The sequence below is a fragment of the Ipomoea triloba genome, chromosome 14, assembly GCF_003576645.1.
Source record: "Ipomoea triloba cultivar NCNSP0323 chromosome 14, ASM357664v1".
NCBI classification, from domain to species: Eukaryota; Viridiplantae; Streptophyta; class Magnoliopsida; order Solanales; family Convolvulaceae; genus Ipomoea; species Ipomoea triloba.
The window spans coordinates 13,982,040-14,001,255 of NC_044929.1; the positions used below are offsets into that span (position 1 = coordinate 13,982,040).

A 19,216-nucleotide genomic window follows, 5' to 3' on the forward strand; every position below is an offset into this window, starting at 1 on the left:
ATATATATATATATATATATATATATATATATATATATATATATATATATATATATATTCATAAAACTTTTTTAAAGCAATAACGGAATTGAACCCCCTAACCTTTCTTAGCACAAGTATACATCTACCAACTAGTCAGCCTAACATCTTGTGTATATTAATCTATTATATATATATAAATTCATAAAACTTTTTTAAAGCAATAAGGGAATTGAACCTCCTAACCTTTCTTAGTACAAGTATACATCTACCAACTAGTCAACCTAACATCTTGTGTATATTAATCTATTATATATATATGAGATATGTAATTTATAATTTATTTTCTATTTGAATTAATTTATCAAATTAATTATGTTTCATATTTTTTTTATAAATAATTTTATAAAGTTTTGATGTGTTTTATTTATCTCATTTATCCAACAATATTTATGATTATATTTCTTTAAGTATTTCTTCCTTTTTTTTAACTATCTATTTTATTTTAATATTTCGCCTCCGCTGGAACAAATTCCTGGATACGTCCCTGAGGAGAGGTTACATAGAAGTTTATGATAGTTTGAAACTCCAACTTTCACAAGATATACCTTTTAAGATATATTAATCCTAGAAAATATAATTACATGAACCATGTATAACATATACATTTTTCATAAGTGATGTACCTTCATAGGTTCATAAACTGCACACGAAATAATATATATATATATATATATATATATATATATATATATATATATATATATATATAGTAATGCAGCCCACAACGTCGTACATCACAATTCGGCCCTGAAATTCAATTTCATGAATTCGGCCATTCGTGTACTCGGCCATATTCACAATTCGGTCCTGAAATTCAATTCGGCCAAATTAATCATTCGGCTAAAAATGACCAACAATTAGCCATTTAAGGATTCGGCCATGGAAGCAAGTATTCGGCCACAAATTGTTGTTAAGAATTCGGCCACAATTTATATTTCTCAATTCACTTTCTACCAAACTTAAATAATATTTATAACTCTACAACTCCAAATATTATTTAAGCTTTCATGGTAGTCCATCTGAAATATTAATCTCTATTACTATATAAATGTCCAACATTCCTCCTCCATTTACATAGTAAAAATTAAGACTATACCAAGATAAATCTAAAACTCATGCATAAATGAAAGTGTCTTAAAGATTGAACTTTCACGTAGTATAATATGCGATACATCAATTCGGATTACAGTGATGGACGAACCTTGAATCACACAGTCTCTTTGAAGAAATTTAGGTAAAATACACACAAGTTTTACTGTCACAACAACTCAAAAACTTGACACTAGTAAAGACCCTGTGTCCGTATCCTTTCATGAGCATATCCAAGCCAAACCCAAAGCTTGTTGAAGTGGCCACACCTCATGCTCACATAGACTAATCTTTTATATCATGTCCTGCACGAAGTATTTTTTCAAAAGATTAATTAAGAGTAAATATCATCCTTACAACAATGCAGACCAGGTACTGACTTTAGGGATACCTTTTATTTTAGTACTTACATCCAATTAATGAAGTACTCATCAACATTGAACTCAAGACCTAACGTAATAACTTAGGCGTGAGTTGAGCTTTCCTTCATCCCTTGACTAGACTCGGGTTTCAAACCTATCCCTTCCGATGTCTTTAAAACCATGTCCCTTGCCAATGCATTAGTAAATGGATCCGCTAAACTGAACCGAGATCGTACATAGTCAAATGCTACAACACCATTACTTAGGAGCTCCCGCACATAGCTATGTCGCATGCCTATGTGTCTTGACTTGCCATTATAAATGTTGTTATATGCTTTGGCCAATGTAGTAGCGCTGTCACAGTGTACCAAAACTGGTGACATCGGTTTTGGCCAAACCGAAATTTCCATAATTAAATTCCTTAGCCACTCAACTTCTTTGCATGCAGAAGCTATTATAATAAATTCAGATGCCATAGTTGAATTTGAAATGCAACTTTGCTTTTTAGAAGTGAAGTGTGCAGTTTTAGGTGAGGTGCAATGAATGTGGGGGTAGTGGTAAAACGAGGAAAACTCCTCGAGTGTCGGTCTCGAAGGAGGAAAATCGGAAGATTGATATGCTTTTAATCAAAGGAAGGCATAATGGGAATTGTGAGGTTGTTGAAGGGTGTGAATGGAATTGAGGAAATATATTGCATAAAGGGATTGAATAATTTACCTAGGGTTTATGTTGATTTGGGGATTACTTTCTACTTGTTATTGATTGATGACCACAATTAATTGCTAGTTTAGGAGAGAGATTCATTACAACGAAAGTTGGATGAAGACCTCGAGCCTTAACAATTTCAACCTAATTTTTCCTACTATGAGAATATGGATAATTTGGGGGCTTACAATGCTTAGGTGCTTAAGACTATGATTGATGCATCACGAAAGTGGTGCAATCTTAGCCTAATTCTGTTTATTGATTATGAAAGTAGCTGAATTGAATTCTTGTGTGCATTGCCCATAAACCCCTAGGTTAATCCTTCTTTCCCTAATTCTGAGTTTGTTAGAACATCAAGATTACAATTCCCCTAATCTGATCCATTCCTCTATCATTCAGTTAATTCATTAGCTAATTTATTTCTTTTAATTTTCTCATTCAATTATTAGTTACTTGGATTCTAGTTAATTCACGTACTCTAGTGCCTAGTTCCCTTAATTCACACAATTACGTGCTATAACCTCAATCCTCAGCGGAACGGCATTTTACACCCTCTTTTACACTCACAACTATACTCAATCAGTATTTGCTTAAGAGCAAAGACAAAGCCGTCGATAAATTCATTATTTATAAGAATGAAGTGTAAAATCGATTTAATCGAAGGATTAAAAAGGTTAGAAGCACTAGAGGTGGTGAGTATGACGCACTTATTGGTGACTTCTGTGCTAGTGTAGGTATTATACACGAGCGTACGATACTTTACACGCCTCAATCGAATGATGTTGCCGAAAAAAAAAATCACACATCGAAAGAGATGATACATGCGATGTTGATATGTTCGGGCCTATCTCAAAGTATGTGGGGTGAGGTTGTTTTCACAAGCAATTACCTTTTAAATAAGGTTTCCCGCAAGAATCTCGATAAGACTCCTTACGAGCTATGGAATGGTAGGAAACCTTCCTACTAGTACCTGAAAGTGTGGGGGTGTCTTGCCAAAGTATTAGTACCAACACCTAAGAAAATAAAGATATGTCTTAAAATGCTGGACTGTATCTTTATTGGCTATGCACATAACACTAGTGTTTATCAATTCTTAGTACATGAGTCCCATAATTTGGACGTACATAAGAACACAATAATTAAATCTATGAATGCATCATTCTTTGAAGATGTATTTCCGTGTAGGTCTAGTGAGGGACCTAATACGTTGTAACGGACATTCGATGAGGTTGTGGTTAATGAAAGTGGAGGGTCTAAAATAGAACCTGAGCTTGAAGCTAGACGTAGCAAGTAATCTAGGATTGAAAAATCATTTGGTCTAGATTTTTCGACGTACATGTTAGAGTGTGATGTGCATATTCTAACTTGTTTACTAGAAAATGAATTGGATTTTCTAACATGTTTGTTAGAAAACGAGTCTCAAACGTATGTAGAAGCTATAACTTTTATGGAAGGACTAATGTGGAAAGAGGCTATTAAAAGTGAAGTGGATTCTATCTTACAAAATCACACTTGGGAACTAGTTGATCTTCCTCTAGGTAGTAAGCCCTTGGGATCCAAATGTGTCTTTAGACAGAGGATGAAACGTAATGGTTCCTTTGAGAAGTATAATGCTAGGCTTGTAATTAAAGGTTACAGGAAACACGAGGGCCTTGATTACTTCTATACGTATCCTCCCGTGATGAGAATAACCTCCATTAGGATTTAGGATGATACTTGCCATAGCTGCGCTGCGGAACTTAGAAGTTCATTAAATGGATGTGAAAACATCATTCTTGAATGGCAAGCTAGATGAAGAAATATAATGGAATAACTTGAGGATTTTGTGGTTCCAGGCCAAGAGAAGAAAGTATGTAAATCTGTTAAATCGTTATATGGTTTAAAACAAACGCCTAAGAAATGGCACGAGAAGTTTGACCATGCGATGTTAACCAGTGGGTTTAAAGTAAATTAAAAAAAGTGACAAGTGTGTCTACGTTAAGGAAACGATAGACGGTTATGTCATCCTTTGTTTATACGTGGATAATATACTCATTTTGGTAGTAACGATCGAATGATAAAATCTACCACGAACATGTTAAATTCGAGATTTGACATGAACGATATGGGTTTGGTGGATTTAATCCTCCGAATTAAAATTGTGTGAAGACCGAATGGTTTCGTGCTAAGTCTATCTCATTATATTGATAAAATCCTTGCAGAGTTTAACAAGGATGCTTATTAAGTGGCTAGGACATCGTTAAATACTAACGTTCATTTGTCCAAAATCACAGAGTGTATTTCTCAAGTAGAATAGACTAAGATTATTGGAAGTCTAATGTATCTAATGAGTTGTACTAGGTCGGATATTGCCTTTGCGGTTAGCAAACTCAGTTTATATACGAGTAACCCAGTGACGCGCACTGGAAGGCAATAGTGAGAGTTATGAGATATTTGAGGTATACTCGTGACTGAGGACTGCACTATACGAGATATCCTATTGTACTTGAAGGGTATAGTGACACTAAATGGATATAAGATATAAAAGACTCTAAGTCCCCGAGTGACTATGTGTTTACGTTAGCCGGTGCAGTCATTTCTTAGAAATCCTTGAAACAAACCGTGATAGTCAGATCTACGATAGAACCTGAGCTAATAGCCTTAGACAAATGTTGCAAAGAGGCTTAATGGCTACACCATTTTGTTGAGGATATTCATTGTTGGGATAAACCTATACCTCTAATATGTGTGCATTGTGATAGTCAAGCCGCAATTAGAAGGGTACAGAGTAATATGTATAATAGTTTATATAAAAGCTGAATACATATGCAATTGAGCATAATCTTACCACCATCTTTAGCATTTCAAAGCCTTTCTTTCAAATACTTATTATAAAAATACATTTAATCACTTGATCTACATTTTATTTTACATACACACCTTATTTCTTTAAATCTTTTACTCATCATATCGTCTAGATCTATATGACTTTGTAATTATTAGCGAGGGTGAAAGAATATCATGCTTCAACAATTATTTTTGAAAATTTATTTATCCGCCAAGTATTTCAGTTTTTTTTTCCCATAATTTGAATGGGAATATTAAATTAGCTAATTAAACAAGATTTGAAAGATACGCATCTCCTTACACTGAATTGTTTTTTTTTTAAATTAAAAATTGGAAATTTAAATAAATAAATAAACTCAACTTTAAATAAAATTGCAAACCCCACCTCAATCTCCACAAATGACATGAGCCATGCCATATATATATATATATTCTCACCTCCACCCCGCACCACCGTCTAGCCAGACCCACCGTTTTCACAGTGATTCACCGATAATTCATGGTTGCTCCCACCGCCGCAACCATGCATGCTCGAACCTGGCTAGTTACTTTGTTCAATTGCTTGTTCACAAAGTGAGAATGTGTATAGGGATGTGCAAAAAACGAGATAACAAAATTGTTAGGAATTTTTAATTTTTGGTTTGATTTTGATTATATAGTTTTAAAAAGCCAATCATTTTGATAGGTTATTAATGATCAACTAATCTTTTAAAAAAACACTTAGGATAGTATCTCAACTTAGACGGTAAATAACATTTAATTTCTAACAATATGCTAGCGGGCTCACAAGAAGAGTTGACTCTACTGAGGCTCGAACCCACCACCTCTCGTATAAAAAGAAGGGTTTGATGCCACTGGACTACAAGATCCTTGGCAACGACATACTTAATTAGGCATTTATTAATATTAAGACTTATATATTACATTTAAGTGATTGGTATCCCTTAATACTTATCCGTTATGATTTATCAATCAATCAATTATAAAGTTTTTGAAATTTTAAATTATTATTAATCAAGATTCAATCAAAATGGGGTGACGTTAATCCCTACACGTGTACGTACAGTGCACTAAATTACCGGGCTTTTGCGTTTGTGTCAAAGTGTGATCCGAGGTGATGAAATGCTCCGAGAAACGTGGATACGGGGCAACCACCATCATATCCAAAAAGGCAGTAAAGGATAAGAAAAAGTTTGAGGTTTGTGGCCACCCACTTATTGCCCACTAACCTAAGCACAATCATTAAACTCTATACTTAGAAAAAATTCCATGATATTTATCTTAGACGTGTACAAAAAAGTTCGTTACCAAATATAGCATTCAATCATTTCATCAGTAGTGAAATGGCCAAAGCCACTGATCAGTTATGAGTTGGTTGCGAGGTATAAATTTGAGGAAAAAGTATTGTAATTTTATGAAAAGTTAATATAGTGAGAATTCAAATTCAATTATTTTATGAATTCTTATTTTAATGTTTAGTTTATAAGAGTGATAGATTAAATTCACTCAGGTGGTCCAACTTAAATAATTCAATAATTAAATGATAAATAGTAAGTGGTAAAGACAAAGGTAATGTAATGGGAAGATAAGGAATTACTAATTACGGAGACGAAATTTGTATTAAAAGAATTGTGTCAAGCTATTACAAGATGATGGAATGATGTTCTAAAAAGACAGAGAGAAATGTTTTTATACTAATCAACTCCCAACTACCCCACAAGAAAAGGGCAGGAGGTTACACCCGCAATGGACCGCACCCCGCACCGCACATATCGCACCGACTAAAGACCAAGCACCCGGCCAATCGCGGGGCTCGTCATGGGTGGCCGAGCGCTGGGCTTGGCCATATCTGAGTCGGCCCGACTCGACTCCGAAGCCCCGGATCCGATTTCCTCTAGGTTGATCCGTACCGAGTCCATTTATAATATATCCATCAGAGAGTATTGAAATGGAATAAGTAATATAAAATCTAAAATGTCCCCTTAATTTGCGATTCTTGAAGAATGATGTAGGATTATTATAAAAGTGTAATTTGGTCCTCACAATTCAACTTTTCTTCCTACATATCATAGTATTACAATTCTTTTTTCGGTGTACCTAAGTTTTTACCGTCAGACACAGTGATTAATCCCCTCATTAAATTGTAAGCACCACTCACATCCCTAATAAGTGGGACAACGGGCTGAAGAATGTGTAGAGGACACAGCTGGCCTAAAAAAAGACAACAAACTTAGCGCGTCGGTATGGGGCAATAAAAGCAGCAAACAACGTTTTAATAAAAAATAGTGTGTAAAGGACACTAGAGCCTACCAAATTCTTTTCATTATTTATGGACAAAAGCAGGGGTACAGCCAACAGAAACATTAATGCTTTTATGTTCAACAGGGCTTCATATGTTACATCAAATGAAATTGTTTTTGTGGCACAGGCATCCCATTTTCTTCTTTTGATCTGATTTTTAGTGCCACCATGAGGAATCCCACAATGTTCATCAACTTTCCACGTTACATTCATCGGTACAACCCTGCCCTACTACTTGTTTGAGCATCTACACTTGGCACGATTATCAGCTAACCTCTGTAAAGATCAAAAAGTGTGTTAGCCTAAGAAGATGCATATATGATGGGAATTGAATAAAATGTGACACAATGACTTATGGGATAAACCTTCACTTTCTGCTCTAGATCTTTGATGTAATCTACTGCTAGGTCCAACATATCTGCTGTGTTTGTTTGCTGTCAAACATTAAACACGACGCGTAACTTAACCTTCCATACATGATATATCGCGTTGATAAAATATAGGTTACGCCATAGATTTTACCTTGTCCATGTTCGGGACAAGCTCTTGCAGCTTCCTCATTCTGTCGCTTATTCGAGTTCTTCTAACCTAAAGTAGATTGAGTTGGACATGTAAGAAAACGCGGTTTAGTTAATCCACACACTAAGCAGATCAGATCATGCTCTTTTCTTTCTAGTCCTAACATGGAATAGGGCTGCCAAGCACTTGTGCTCAGATGGCAGGCAGGGTAGTGGCTCTCCCATATGGGAGGTCATGAGTTCGAGTCTCAGTGGAGGCGATACTGACTCTTTGTGCTCTAATAGGTTGAGAAAGTATGTATAAACAGATACTACAATGTAATAGAGTTAGTTGGGCTAACAGAATACGTTTACTCGAACTGGAAAGTTGAAGTAAACGCAATAGCAATAGCCTTACCCTCTCGGCAATGCTGCGTGGGTGAGTAGCGCAACCTCTCTTTGCCCGGACCCTGCAAGGCACAGAATCCTGCAAAATGGATGATAACTCTGCAGAGCTTTTGGGTAAACTGCGGTGATGAGATAAACGGGCAGGAGGGCGAATTCGACCTTCTGTGTTCTGATATAGCAAATTAAAGTTGCATAATATGTTATTATATGATCCATAAACCACAGATTAAAGCTATAAAACTCTGATATACCTTAAAATCTGGTGCTTTGGCATTCAAACTTGGCTTTTCATCTGTTACTTTTAGGAAGTCATCAGACAAGAGATCTGAATCATCCCAAGAAGGTATAGGGAAACTTGACAAGTAACTTTCATCCATCGTCTCATCTTCATTGAAGCCGATGCCATCCCCCGAACAGGCTTCTTCCTTCACCGCCGTTTCAGATATAGAAGCCATTTGCCGCGAAGAGGAGGAAGGGGGATGTCTGGGTGACAAATCCACACCCACGCGGCGATTCTTAAACGCGTTTGGAGATGCAAATGATGCTTCTGCAGCATTAGCATTACTACCTGATCATCGCGCTATATTCTGTTAGTTAATTGCTGAGACATGTTTAGCAACAGCTCAAAGTAACTACTGGCAAAATCCTTAGCCTAAACGATGATCTATCTCCTTATTCTTGACAAGATTATAATAATAATAATAATCTATTTTAGCTTTTCCTTCCCACCCTTTCAAACACATTGCTAATAGCAGTACTGCCATAACCATAAACCTCAGAGTGTGACATTATCTTCTCAAACTATTACTTTTTGACAATCCTGAGCAAGATGAGTGTTATCCTACAATTCAAGTTGGATGAACTAAGCTTGGCTAATTAGTCAAACTTTAACCAAATTAGTGTTCTTGTGGGAAAAAAACTATCAAGTTAAATCTCAACTTGTATACTTCTCCTGCTGAAATATCATGCAAAATAACCACCCCACGGGTAACCCAACCAAATTGATCAGTTTGTTGCCTTATAACCACAAAATTACAAAAAATAACCACCTACGGGTAATCCAACCAGTCAAGTTGGTAAAGCTGTTGACTTGTAATCGTAAAATTACAAATTTGACTCTCGAGAGTATCCTATTAGCTTTCTTAGTTTGAGTCGAATTTGCCAGCTAGGGTAATAAGGCGAGATTTAGCTGACTGGGGCTGGGTTTACTTATGTGACTCAAAAATAACCACCCTATCAACTGTATAATTGCAGTTAATGGGAAAAAGGAAATATTTAGAGTCTGGAAGGAGCTAATTAAGAAGATGATGCAGGTAGAAAAGAATAAGGAGAAACATACATAAATACATACCATTTTTTATATTGAATTGATCAAAGAAACCAGCAGGGGAGGTGTTATAACGAGTGAGATTTGAGCTGGAAACACCAGTGTTCATCTTTACAGGGGCAAAACAACCCGGATTCACCGGGCTCATCAATCCATACGAATTATCCCCTGCACAAAAACCCTGAGACTCACTTGAATACTTCATCTCTTGCCGTCGAGCTTCGGGTTCTTGCTTCGGCGGCGGCGGCACAAGCGGCGGTTTCGCATCCGACGCGCCACCGGAGCTACAAGAACTCGCGTCCCGAGCACCCCCCATAGTGGCTATTAATCGCGCAAAAGCTTGCTGTATGTTGGGGCCTGAACCGCCGCCGCTTAGCATATCATCCCTCGCATAACCGCCGCCGCCGGTTTTGGCCGGAGGCGGCGTAGGAGCGGCGTTCAAAATGGTGTCGAAATATGAACTTGGCGCGGATCGAAACCGCGTTAAACAAGAAGTCATCTGTTGCTGCTGACACCGAGTCTGATCCATCAAAACTTCTTCTTTCCTTTTCCCTTTCTCTTTCTTTTCCCAATGCCGATTCTTATTACATCCAGGTCCCAAAAAATGGCAGAAAAGCTATGCTCAAAGCCTCAAATCACATCAAAAAATTCAGAATTTTTTTAGAAACCGGAAATTCTATAGATAACAAAATTTTCAGAATCAAGGTTAAAAAAAAAGAAACAAAAACAGGCTTTTTACTCAAGAAACTCGAGTACCACAACAGTCAACACTCCAGTACTTTCTTCTTTGTCTTTTTAAAGTAAAAAGAAATTTATTAGGCGTTTATACGGAGTGGTGAAATTATGAATCAAAGGCAAAACAGGAGAGCGATGAAAACCAGTGAAAAATATTCTTCAGTCAAAAGATACAGAAAGCAATACTTTTCCCTTTTAATGGAGAAGGGAAGGAAGCGGAGGAGAAGGAGGAGCGGTGGGGGAGTGGAAAAGTGGTAGTCGCCAATGGGAAGTCCGGCGAGGCAGATATCACGGGCTGCCTTTCTTAATGCACTTTCAGAAAATCATAAATTTTGTTTTTTTGATTGATTGTAGTTTACTATATTGGGCATGCCCACTGACATTAATTACTCAATTGCCTTTCATAAATATCAAAATAATTGTATTAAAACTGCATTGACAATTCAACCCTACTGGACCAAATCTGAGACAAGGTAGCATTTGGTTCATAACAAAGTAGAAATGTTAGCAGCTCACTCAAATTCACCACACTATTACTTAGTAATTATAAGGTTACAAGTTTAATTCTTAACTAGAGTGAATTATAGTCATTCTTGATTTGAGCTATTCAGTTATAAATGACTTGGAATTTATTCAATGTATATCTTCAAATAATGATGGTAGAGTTTTCAAGCCACCAAAAAATATTTAGAAATGTCAATTTAATTACATCGGTTTAGTGAATATTCATTTTCATTTGTTTTGACTTCCGAGTAAGTCGGATTTAAATGTAAAATTTTCGCAAGATTGAATTTATATATATATATATATATATATATATATATATATATATATATATATATTCGTTTTGTGACTTTTGGACAATCAACGGTTGGCCAACACAATCATTAAAATAACGACTATACGAGAATATAAAAAATATATAAGTGTCGTATTGCTGAATATTGCTTATCTCATTCCTCATGTAAGAAGGGCGTCTATTTATACATAATTTGGGCTAGGAGCCCTACAAAGAATAGAAATTTTAGACGGTCTCATATTGCAATCATTATTGTATGGATCGTACAATCAAATAATGTACATTCAGTACACAAATATTGTACTTTTAATATATTAAAAATGTACATTGTATCCAGGAAAAGTATATTATTTGAGTATTAAGCGTACGTTATTTTGAATAATGTACATTTAGTGCATAAATAATGCACTTTTAGGAGTAATTATACATGTACTCCCGATTTGTACTCCCATTTTATACTCCATATGCTTTGATTGCTCAATTTAGTAGGGAACCATGATATTTATCCATTAATTTTTTTTCTTCCTCCAATCAAATTTGAACACAAGTAGAAATAAAAATTGGGAGTAAGGTTTTGGGAGTAAATCAAGTATTTTTTCCACTTTTAATAATATATTAAAAATGTACTTTTTGTTATGGTCCACGTAACACTGCGTAGACCAATTTGCCCTCATATTGGGAGTCCTAGTCACATTGTAACTAGTAGGCTCAATACAAGACAAATCCAATCCTTAGTATGTTATGAATAACAAAGTTAATCCTATCAAAACTCATTCACAGTCTCGTATTGGCTCTGTCTTTTAGGTTTTGTTGATCTAATTATTTTCTTAGGTTGGTCCATTCGGTTAATCAAAGTTTAAAATAATTAATTAAAATTTCAAAACTTATTGAATCGAAATTCATCTGCTCTACCTTTCAAATTAATGCTAAGTTAACCAAGGAAACGGGAGAGCTGCATGTTGTCCTTTTCTTCCTTGCTTGAAGCTTTCTTCTTCTTTCTTACTATATGTGTTTTTTTTTTTGAAAACCTTACTATGTGGTTTTAGATTATTATTATTTTTAAATAAAGACCGCTTGAAACATAGTTTTTAATCGAAAATGATTTTTAAAAAATTTCAAAAGAAAAAAAAATTGTTTTTAGGATAAATAATGAAAAATGACTTTAAATATAGTAAAGAACGAAAGTAGTAAAAGATTTTTTTAATTCAAATTTTGAAATATTGAAAATGAATAAATTAGTACTGAAATGAGAATGATTCCTAGTTTTTATCTTAAAAGATGCAAACCAAACGCCTGCCAAGTGCCAACTTTTATATTACGGAGCATTTGATATATGGTACGGACTTATGCATTCTTAATGAGCATTGGCATTCCTTAGTCCTTTTCATCTTTAAAGAGCATTTGATATAGGATAAATTGAGGGGGTTAAAATTTGTTAGTCAACCTACATAGTAATAAAAGTTTTTTATTTTTATAAATTATTGGGTACTGTAAAGACCACAAATTATTATGTGAACCCGACATAGTAATAAAAGTCTTTTTAGTTATTGGGTACTGTAAGGACCACAAATTATTCTGTGGACCCGAGTCCACCTTGCAAGGTGGACCCGACATAATAATAAAAGTCTTTTTAATTATTGAGTACCGTAAAGATTGCAAATTATTCTGCGGATCGGACCCGAGTCCACCTTGCAAGGTGGACCGACATAATAATAAAAGACTACAAATTAAGTCGATTTGATGACCCTGTATTGTATTCACAAATTCCTTTCTACCGTTGTTATGTGTTTTGACTTAGAAACACAATTTATATTCTAGAAGTTCACAATTCCAGTACAAAAAGTCTAAAAATACACAGTTTAGTACCAGAGTCAACCTTGCAAGGTTGACTTTAGTCCATGGTATAACAACTATATAAAGACTCCTTATTAAAAAAATTATTTATTAATCAAATATGAATCATATATTGTTACGTCAAATTGTGAAAGATTTTGGTAAAATAAAAAAGTATCATTTTAACTTTTATCTTTTGATATATGTCTGATTGTTAAAGAATAACTATGCACTCTATCATTTTTTGACAACATGCACTCTATCTTAGTTTCACAAAGTTCTTAAGTAATTCATAATATTTGTTTAGTTGTTTTTATATTTGATTACTAAGTAATTTTTTAAATGTTTGATGTGATTAGTTAATTCACAACAATCAGTGAATACAAAATAAATTTATTGCCACATAAGGATGTGAACATTATAAAAAAAAACATTATTCATTGTTTAATTACTACAATCTAAGTAATAATTGAAAATATCATAAAGTAATAATATTACATTGATCATAACTTTGAAGAAATAAAATTCCGAGAAAGTATTTCATATCTACACTCTATATATATATATATATATATATATATATATATATATATATACACACACACGCGCGTCAACTCAAATTTGGCTAGGCTTTAACGTGCGGCCGCATTAAGTATGCAAAAACGCACCAATAGTTTTAGGAAACGCAAAACAAAGAAATGCATTAATGCACCACAAACGCACAATTAGGTAAATGTCACCACAAAACGCACCATTAGGTACGCATAAACGCACAACACAGTAGTCAGAAACGTACAATTAGGTGTGGTGACGTATAATGCATTTTTTTGTGTGTGGTCCGTTTTGTGGTGCATTAGTGCATTTCATTGTTGTGCATTTTTGCATACCTAATGGTGAGGCCGCACTGAAACTTGGCCATATATATATATATATATATATATATATATATATATATATATATATATATATATATATATATATATATATATATATATATATATATATATATATATATATATATATATATATATATATATATATATATATATATATATATATATATATATATATATATATATATATATATATATATATATATATATATATATATATATATATATATATATATATATATATATATATATATATATATATATATATATATATATATATATATATATATATATATATATATATATATATCAAATTTTATAATATTTAATGTAACTCATATTATATACGGAGTATATATTATTTTGCAACAAATTTCCTGTCATTTAATATGACTTTTATCGAAATAATTTATAATGAGATTGAACAAAAGCAATTAATAAATATAAATAATTGTAAAAAGAAAAATTAATTAAAACACACAATTTGATAGGAGTAGTGTTTTCTATACATTGACAGCTTTGTAAGTTGATGAATTTATTATTATGAAGTATAAGATAATCCACATTATATTAAATTAGATTTGATACAAAAAATCTAATATAAGTAGACCTAACGAGTAATTGCATCAAGGATTGGCATTGCTGGTGGTCTTCAGAAGGCAAATACTTCTTCCATTCCCTTCCAGGCTGTTCAAAGAACTCAGGGCATTGATGCAAGTGGGTCTATTTTGAAGTTGATGCATCGATCATAGAAAATTCTGCTTCTTTTGGCGCAGTAATTCGCACTCATACTGGTTTGTTCCTCGCTGCTATCTCTGGCCCTTTGAGACCGGTCAATGAAGCCCGTTTAGCCGAAGCTCTTTCCATCAAGGAGGCTCTTTCTTGGCTAAAAAGTAAACAGTGGCAGAAAATATGCATCCTATCCGACTGCCAGCAAGTTTGTCTTAGCTTCAATGATTCTTCTCAAGATTTATCATATGCTAGTACTACTGTGATTAGAGATAGTCTTTCGATCACTTCTTTCTTTTTTCAGGCTTTTGGCATTAGCTATATCAATAGATCAGTGAATGTGTGTGCTCACACTTTAGCCCGGGCTGCACATTCGTACACTGATCTTCATAGTTGGTTTGGTGTCCCACCTCATTGTATTTCTCACTTGATTAATTGAGTTTGGTTCTTTCAAAAAAAAAAAAAGAAAAAAGAAAAAAAGTAGAGCTAACGAAATATTAGTGGCAATAGTGGGAATGTATACCATATAGCTAATTTTAGTTTTGGTCACTCAACTATTGTATTTTTTTTTAATTTCAAAATTAGTTTTTAATCATGGTTTTTCATCAATGGAAACAATCACTGAATCACTAGCTTTAAACTCTGAAGACAACCACTGTTTTTTTTTTTTTTAAGGAAAATTCAAAAATTAAAAATAAAACAATGAATTGTACACTCAAAATTCACCCAAGCTTTAGAATACCACCTATGTCATGTTAGACTAGTTAGAGACCAGACACATAAATAGCATTATTGCAAAAATTCTGCCTAGGCACTAACCGGCTGCCTAGCGTATCACTGTAATCGGTGTTCTAGGCGGTCGACTAGGCCGTTTAGGTGCTGAAGGCCTAGGCCGCTTAGTCGGCTGATTAATTATTTTTTTTAAATGGGTTATTTCACTCAAAACTACATCGTTTTGAGCAAAATAACTCTAAATTGTTCAAACTGTAAATGTTTTTTAGGTTAATATTTAATATTTTAGTATTAACTATTAAAGTATTAAATAGTTTATAATTGTTAGTCTTAAAAAATTTTAAACAAATTTTTAAAAAATAAAAAATAAAAAATATACGGGCTACTAGGCTCCGATTAATTGTCTCCTAAGCGCCCCGGGCATCCGAGGAGCGCCTAGTGATTTTTTAAACCATGATAAATAGTAACATGTTGAATATCTATGTAAGATTAAAATATACTCCACAAATCCGTAATTGTGATATTTTACTAGTTTAGAGATTTTATTGATTTTTTTTTTCAATTGAGTGATCTAATAAATACATCTTTCATTGAACTTATGGAATAAATTTGACACTTTTTTCTATAAAAAATAATTAATCAAAACATTGTTAAAATCTAAATTATAAATGTTAGAGAAGTTTGGAATTATTGATGAGCCCCACACTGCAAATTAAAAACGTATAGTATACGACATATATTAGATTGCCAATCTCTTAAGTAGTAAAGTCCCTCTTAGGTTATTAATTAGACTTTTAGTTAGTCTTTTGTAATTACATAATTTTCTTCATCATCTATTTATTTATTGTTATTCTTAGCTAAAAAAAATGAATTGATCAATTTTATTAAAAATTAATAATTGTTATTCTTAGCTAATGAATTAATCAATTTTATCACAAACTAATATAAATCACATTAGATCATATAATATACTACTAAAAGTATCTACCATAAATGATATCATCAAATTAAATCTATTTTTTCTTAAGAACTCATTTGTCTTTCCTTTAACGTTAACATAAATTGTGTGTACACTTCATTTTGTTGGGATGCAATGGTAGGAAAAGCAAAAAGAGGATTCAATTTGAATTAAATGTTCATTAATATTCATTAAATTCAAAGTTGTTTTTTCTTGTCAAAAAAAGGCGAATTCCCTCGCACAAGTACCCCACACCTTAATTAGCTTGACAGGATGTTGGCTATGAATGGATAAACCACGATGATTCCATGAGCTTTTTAGGTGGGAGGACCAGTATCCGGTGTCTATAAAGAGTTCACCATATTGGGTGTAACTCTACACTGCGACGGCTAAGTCTCAATCAATTATTATTTTGCCATTTAATCTACTAATTGAATACAAATTGAGTTGCCCGTTTAGACAATAATTTTTTCTACAAATGAAAGAGTTTAGCTAAACAAGCGATATCGAGTAATATCACTCCCCACACTATGTTTTTAATAAATGAAGTTTTTACACATTACATTGTAATATTTCCTTCTATTCAATCAACAAGCAAGAATAATTTTGCAACATACAAATTACTCTAAAAAATATATATTACGAAGTAAGTGTTAAATAAGCTTTCAAATTGATATCTGCAGACATTTAATGGCTCATATCTGTTCTCACACGAACTCATGGAAAAGAGTGGATGCATTTGATCATTAGCGCGCGTGTGTGTGTGTGTATATATATATATATATATATATAAATATAATAGCAGTTAACATATTATTGTTTATAACAATTCAATAGACACTTATGTGATCACTTATATAGACATACAGTTGCCAAGCACCTTGCGCTCTTTGGCACTTGGCACCATTGTGACTCTTATTGAGAAAGGTCACAGTCGAACTCCGGTGGTACGATATTGACTCTTTGGGCTATAATAAATTGAGAAAGTATGTTATGTTGAACAAATACTATCTTGTAATAGAGTCGATAATACTCAGCCTTTATATATATATATACACACACGTAGAGACAAACTAAAACTATGTTATTAATTGGTTTAAGAATTTCCACTTCACCTCCCCCTATGAAAAATCTCTCCATTCCCTTTGTTGAATTAGACAATAATCAAAGTTGAAGCCAAAATAATTGAATGGAAAATTGGATTTTAAGAAGAGAAAAAAAAAATTGAATCAAACCCTTTATTTATAATCGTTATTTAAAATTTTACATTTATATCTCTTCATTATTAATGTTAACAAAATTTGAATAACAAAGTTGCGAAATAATAAATACAAGAGATCAAATACTTAAGAGATAAGATCATCAAATTAAAGTAAAATAAAATAACCTAATACTCTGGTAAAAACATATGAGATAAACTCCTAGGTTCCTAGCCATATATGATAAGGAATTTCTACAATTTTTGGAAGTATAGGGGATACAATTGAAGTTTGCCAAAGTTTCAGGGGGGTATTTCTGAAAATAATATTTAAAACTAAATAATAAAATGATCTAATCCAAGCATTATCAGATGACGCCACGAGGAGAACAGGTGTATGGAGATGAGGCCACTTTTTTCTCGTGATTCAATTATTTAATCGGATTAAACAAGATTAAAAAAGTTCATCACTAATTTTAAGGTAGATATCATGATCTATACAGCAAGACTAAGAATAATTTTAATAAACCTTCCATTATTGTCGGAGATGGTAGGTCAATACAAAATTTTCTAATCCTTTATTGTAACTAATCATCTTTATCATTAACATCTAAGATTTAAAAAACAACAAATTAAATAGGATTAAATAAAAACACTAACTTGTTGGAGAGGAGTTGGAATAGGATTATGATTGAGCTTGATTTTGGGATTGTTGCTGAGTCGTTGTTCGTGACTCTTGTACTAGCAACAATGTGGGGATCATGATTGATGATTGCAAAAGGATGATTAATAAGTTGGGATCAGGTGTCATAACTAGGCACATTTTGAGAGAAGGGAACAAATGCGCAGATAGATTGGATGGCTAACTTGGATCAAGCCGAGAGTTGAGGCATGGCGTGGTTCTTAAAGATCCTCTAAACAGTCTTAGAGAGTTTCTCCAAGCCGATTTTGAAGGTTCCATGACATTACGTATTACATAGCGGGGCCTAATGAGGCCCCTCAGATGCCAAAAAAAAAAAGAAGTCAAATTAACTCTACAACTACTATGACATATAAGTCATCAATATACTTTGTGGCATAATGATTTATATGTGACAATTCACTTTTAGACTTTTTTTTTATTAGAACACCCTTATTTGGTCTAGTATTATTGTGGCATGACCATTTTTAGTCCTCCATCAACAAAATCGATGAAATGTCATTTTTTTGGTCTAGTATTATTGTGGCATGACCATTTTTAGTCCTCCATCAACAAAATCGATGAAATGTCATTTTTTTTAGCTCTACTGACTCGGTTACAATGTAGTATTTAGACTTTTTTTTTATTAGAACACCCTTATTTGGTCTAGTATTATTGTGGCATGACCATTTTTAGTCCTCCATCAACAAAATCGTTGAAATGTCATTTTTTTTTAGCTCTACTGACTCGGTTACTTTCTCAACCTATTGAAGCACAAAGAGTCAACAGATGCATCCACTAAGACTCGAACCCACTCCCTTCCACATGAGAGTGTACACCAGGTGCCGCTTGACCACAAGGTCTTTGGCTCGTTGAAATGTCATTAAATACAAATAAATTTCAATATTTTTTTTAATACAAAGTAGGTTGAACAACTATATTTTTTTATGTTTATTTTTTTTTTGAAAAAACTCATAATTGAAGACCAAAATGCCCTTGTATTTAACGATATTTAAACTGTTTTGTTGATAAATGACTAAGAATTGTCATGCCACAATAATACTAGGACCAAAAGTGAATTTTCTGATAAAAAAAGACTTAAA

General features: G+C 33.3%; 1 protein-coding gene across 1 annotated transcript; it reads right to left on the reverse strand.

Moving 5' to 3' along the window:
- Positions 1 to 7,314: 7,314 nt before the first annotated feature.
- Positions 7,315 to 10,575, reverse strand: LOC116003577 (transcription factor bHLH130-like). Its single transcript, XM_031243474.1, has 6 exons — positions 9,582 to 10,575; positions 8,482 to 8,798; positions 8,241 to 8,399; positions 7,848 to 7,913; positions 7,691 to 7,759; positions 7,315 to 7,601 (listed from the first exon to the last, which is right to left on the reverse strand). Exons 1-6 carry the CDS (start codon positions 10,084 to 10,086, stop codon positions 7,557 to 7,559), a joined length of 1,161 nt encoding a protein of 386 aa, XP_031099334.1. The 5' UTR covers positions 10,087 to 10,575; the 3' UTR covers positions 7,315 to 7,556.
- Between the last annotated feature and the right edge of the window lie 8,641 nt (positions 10,576 to 19,216).

Excerpts from the sequence above, each read along its gene's own strand:
- LOC116003577 (XM_031243474.1), bottom strand. The coding sequence starts at position 10,086 with ATGGATCAGACTCGGTGTCAGCAGCAACAGATGACTTCTTGTTTAACG. Across the intron at positions 7,760-7,847 it reads TTGTCCCGAACATGGACAAG|CAAACAAACACAGCAGATAT; the intron begins GTAAAATCTATG and ends AATGTTTGACAG. Across the intron at positions 7,602-7,690 it reads ATCTAGAGCAGAAAGTGAAG|AGGTTAGCTGATAATCGTGC; the intron begins GTTTATCCCATA and ends TGATCTTTACAG.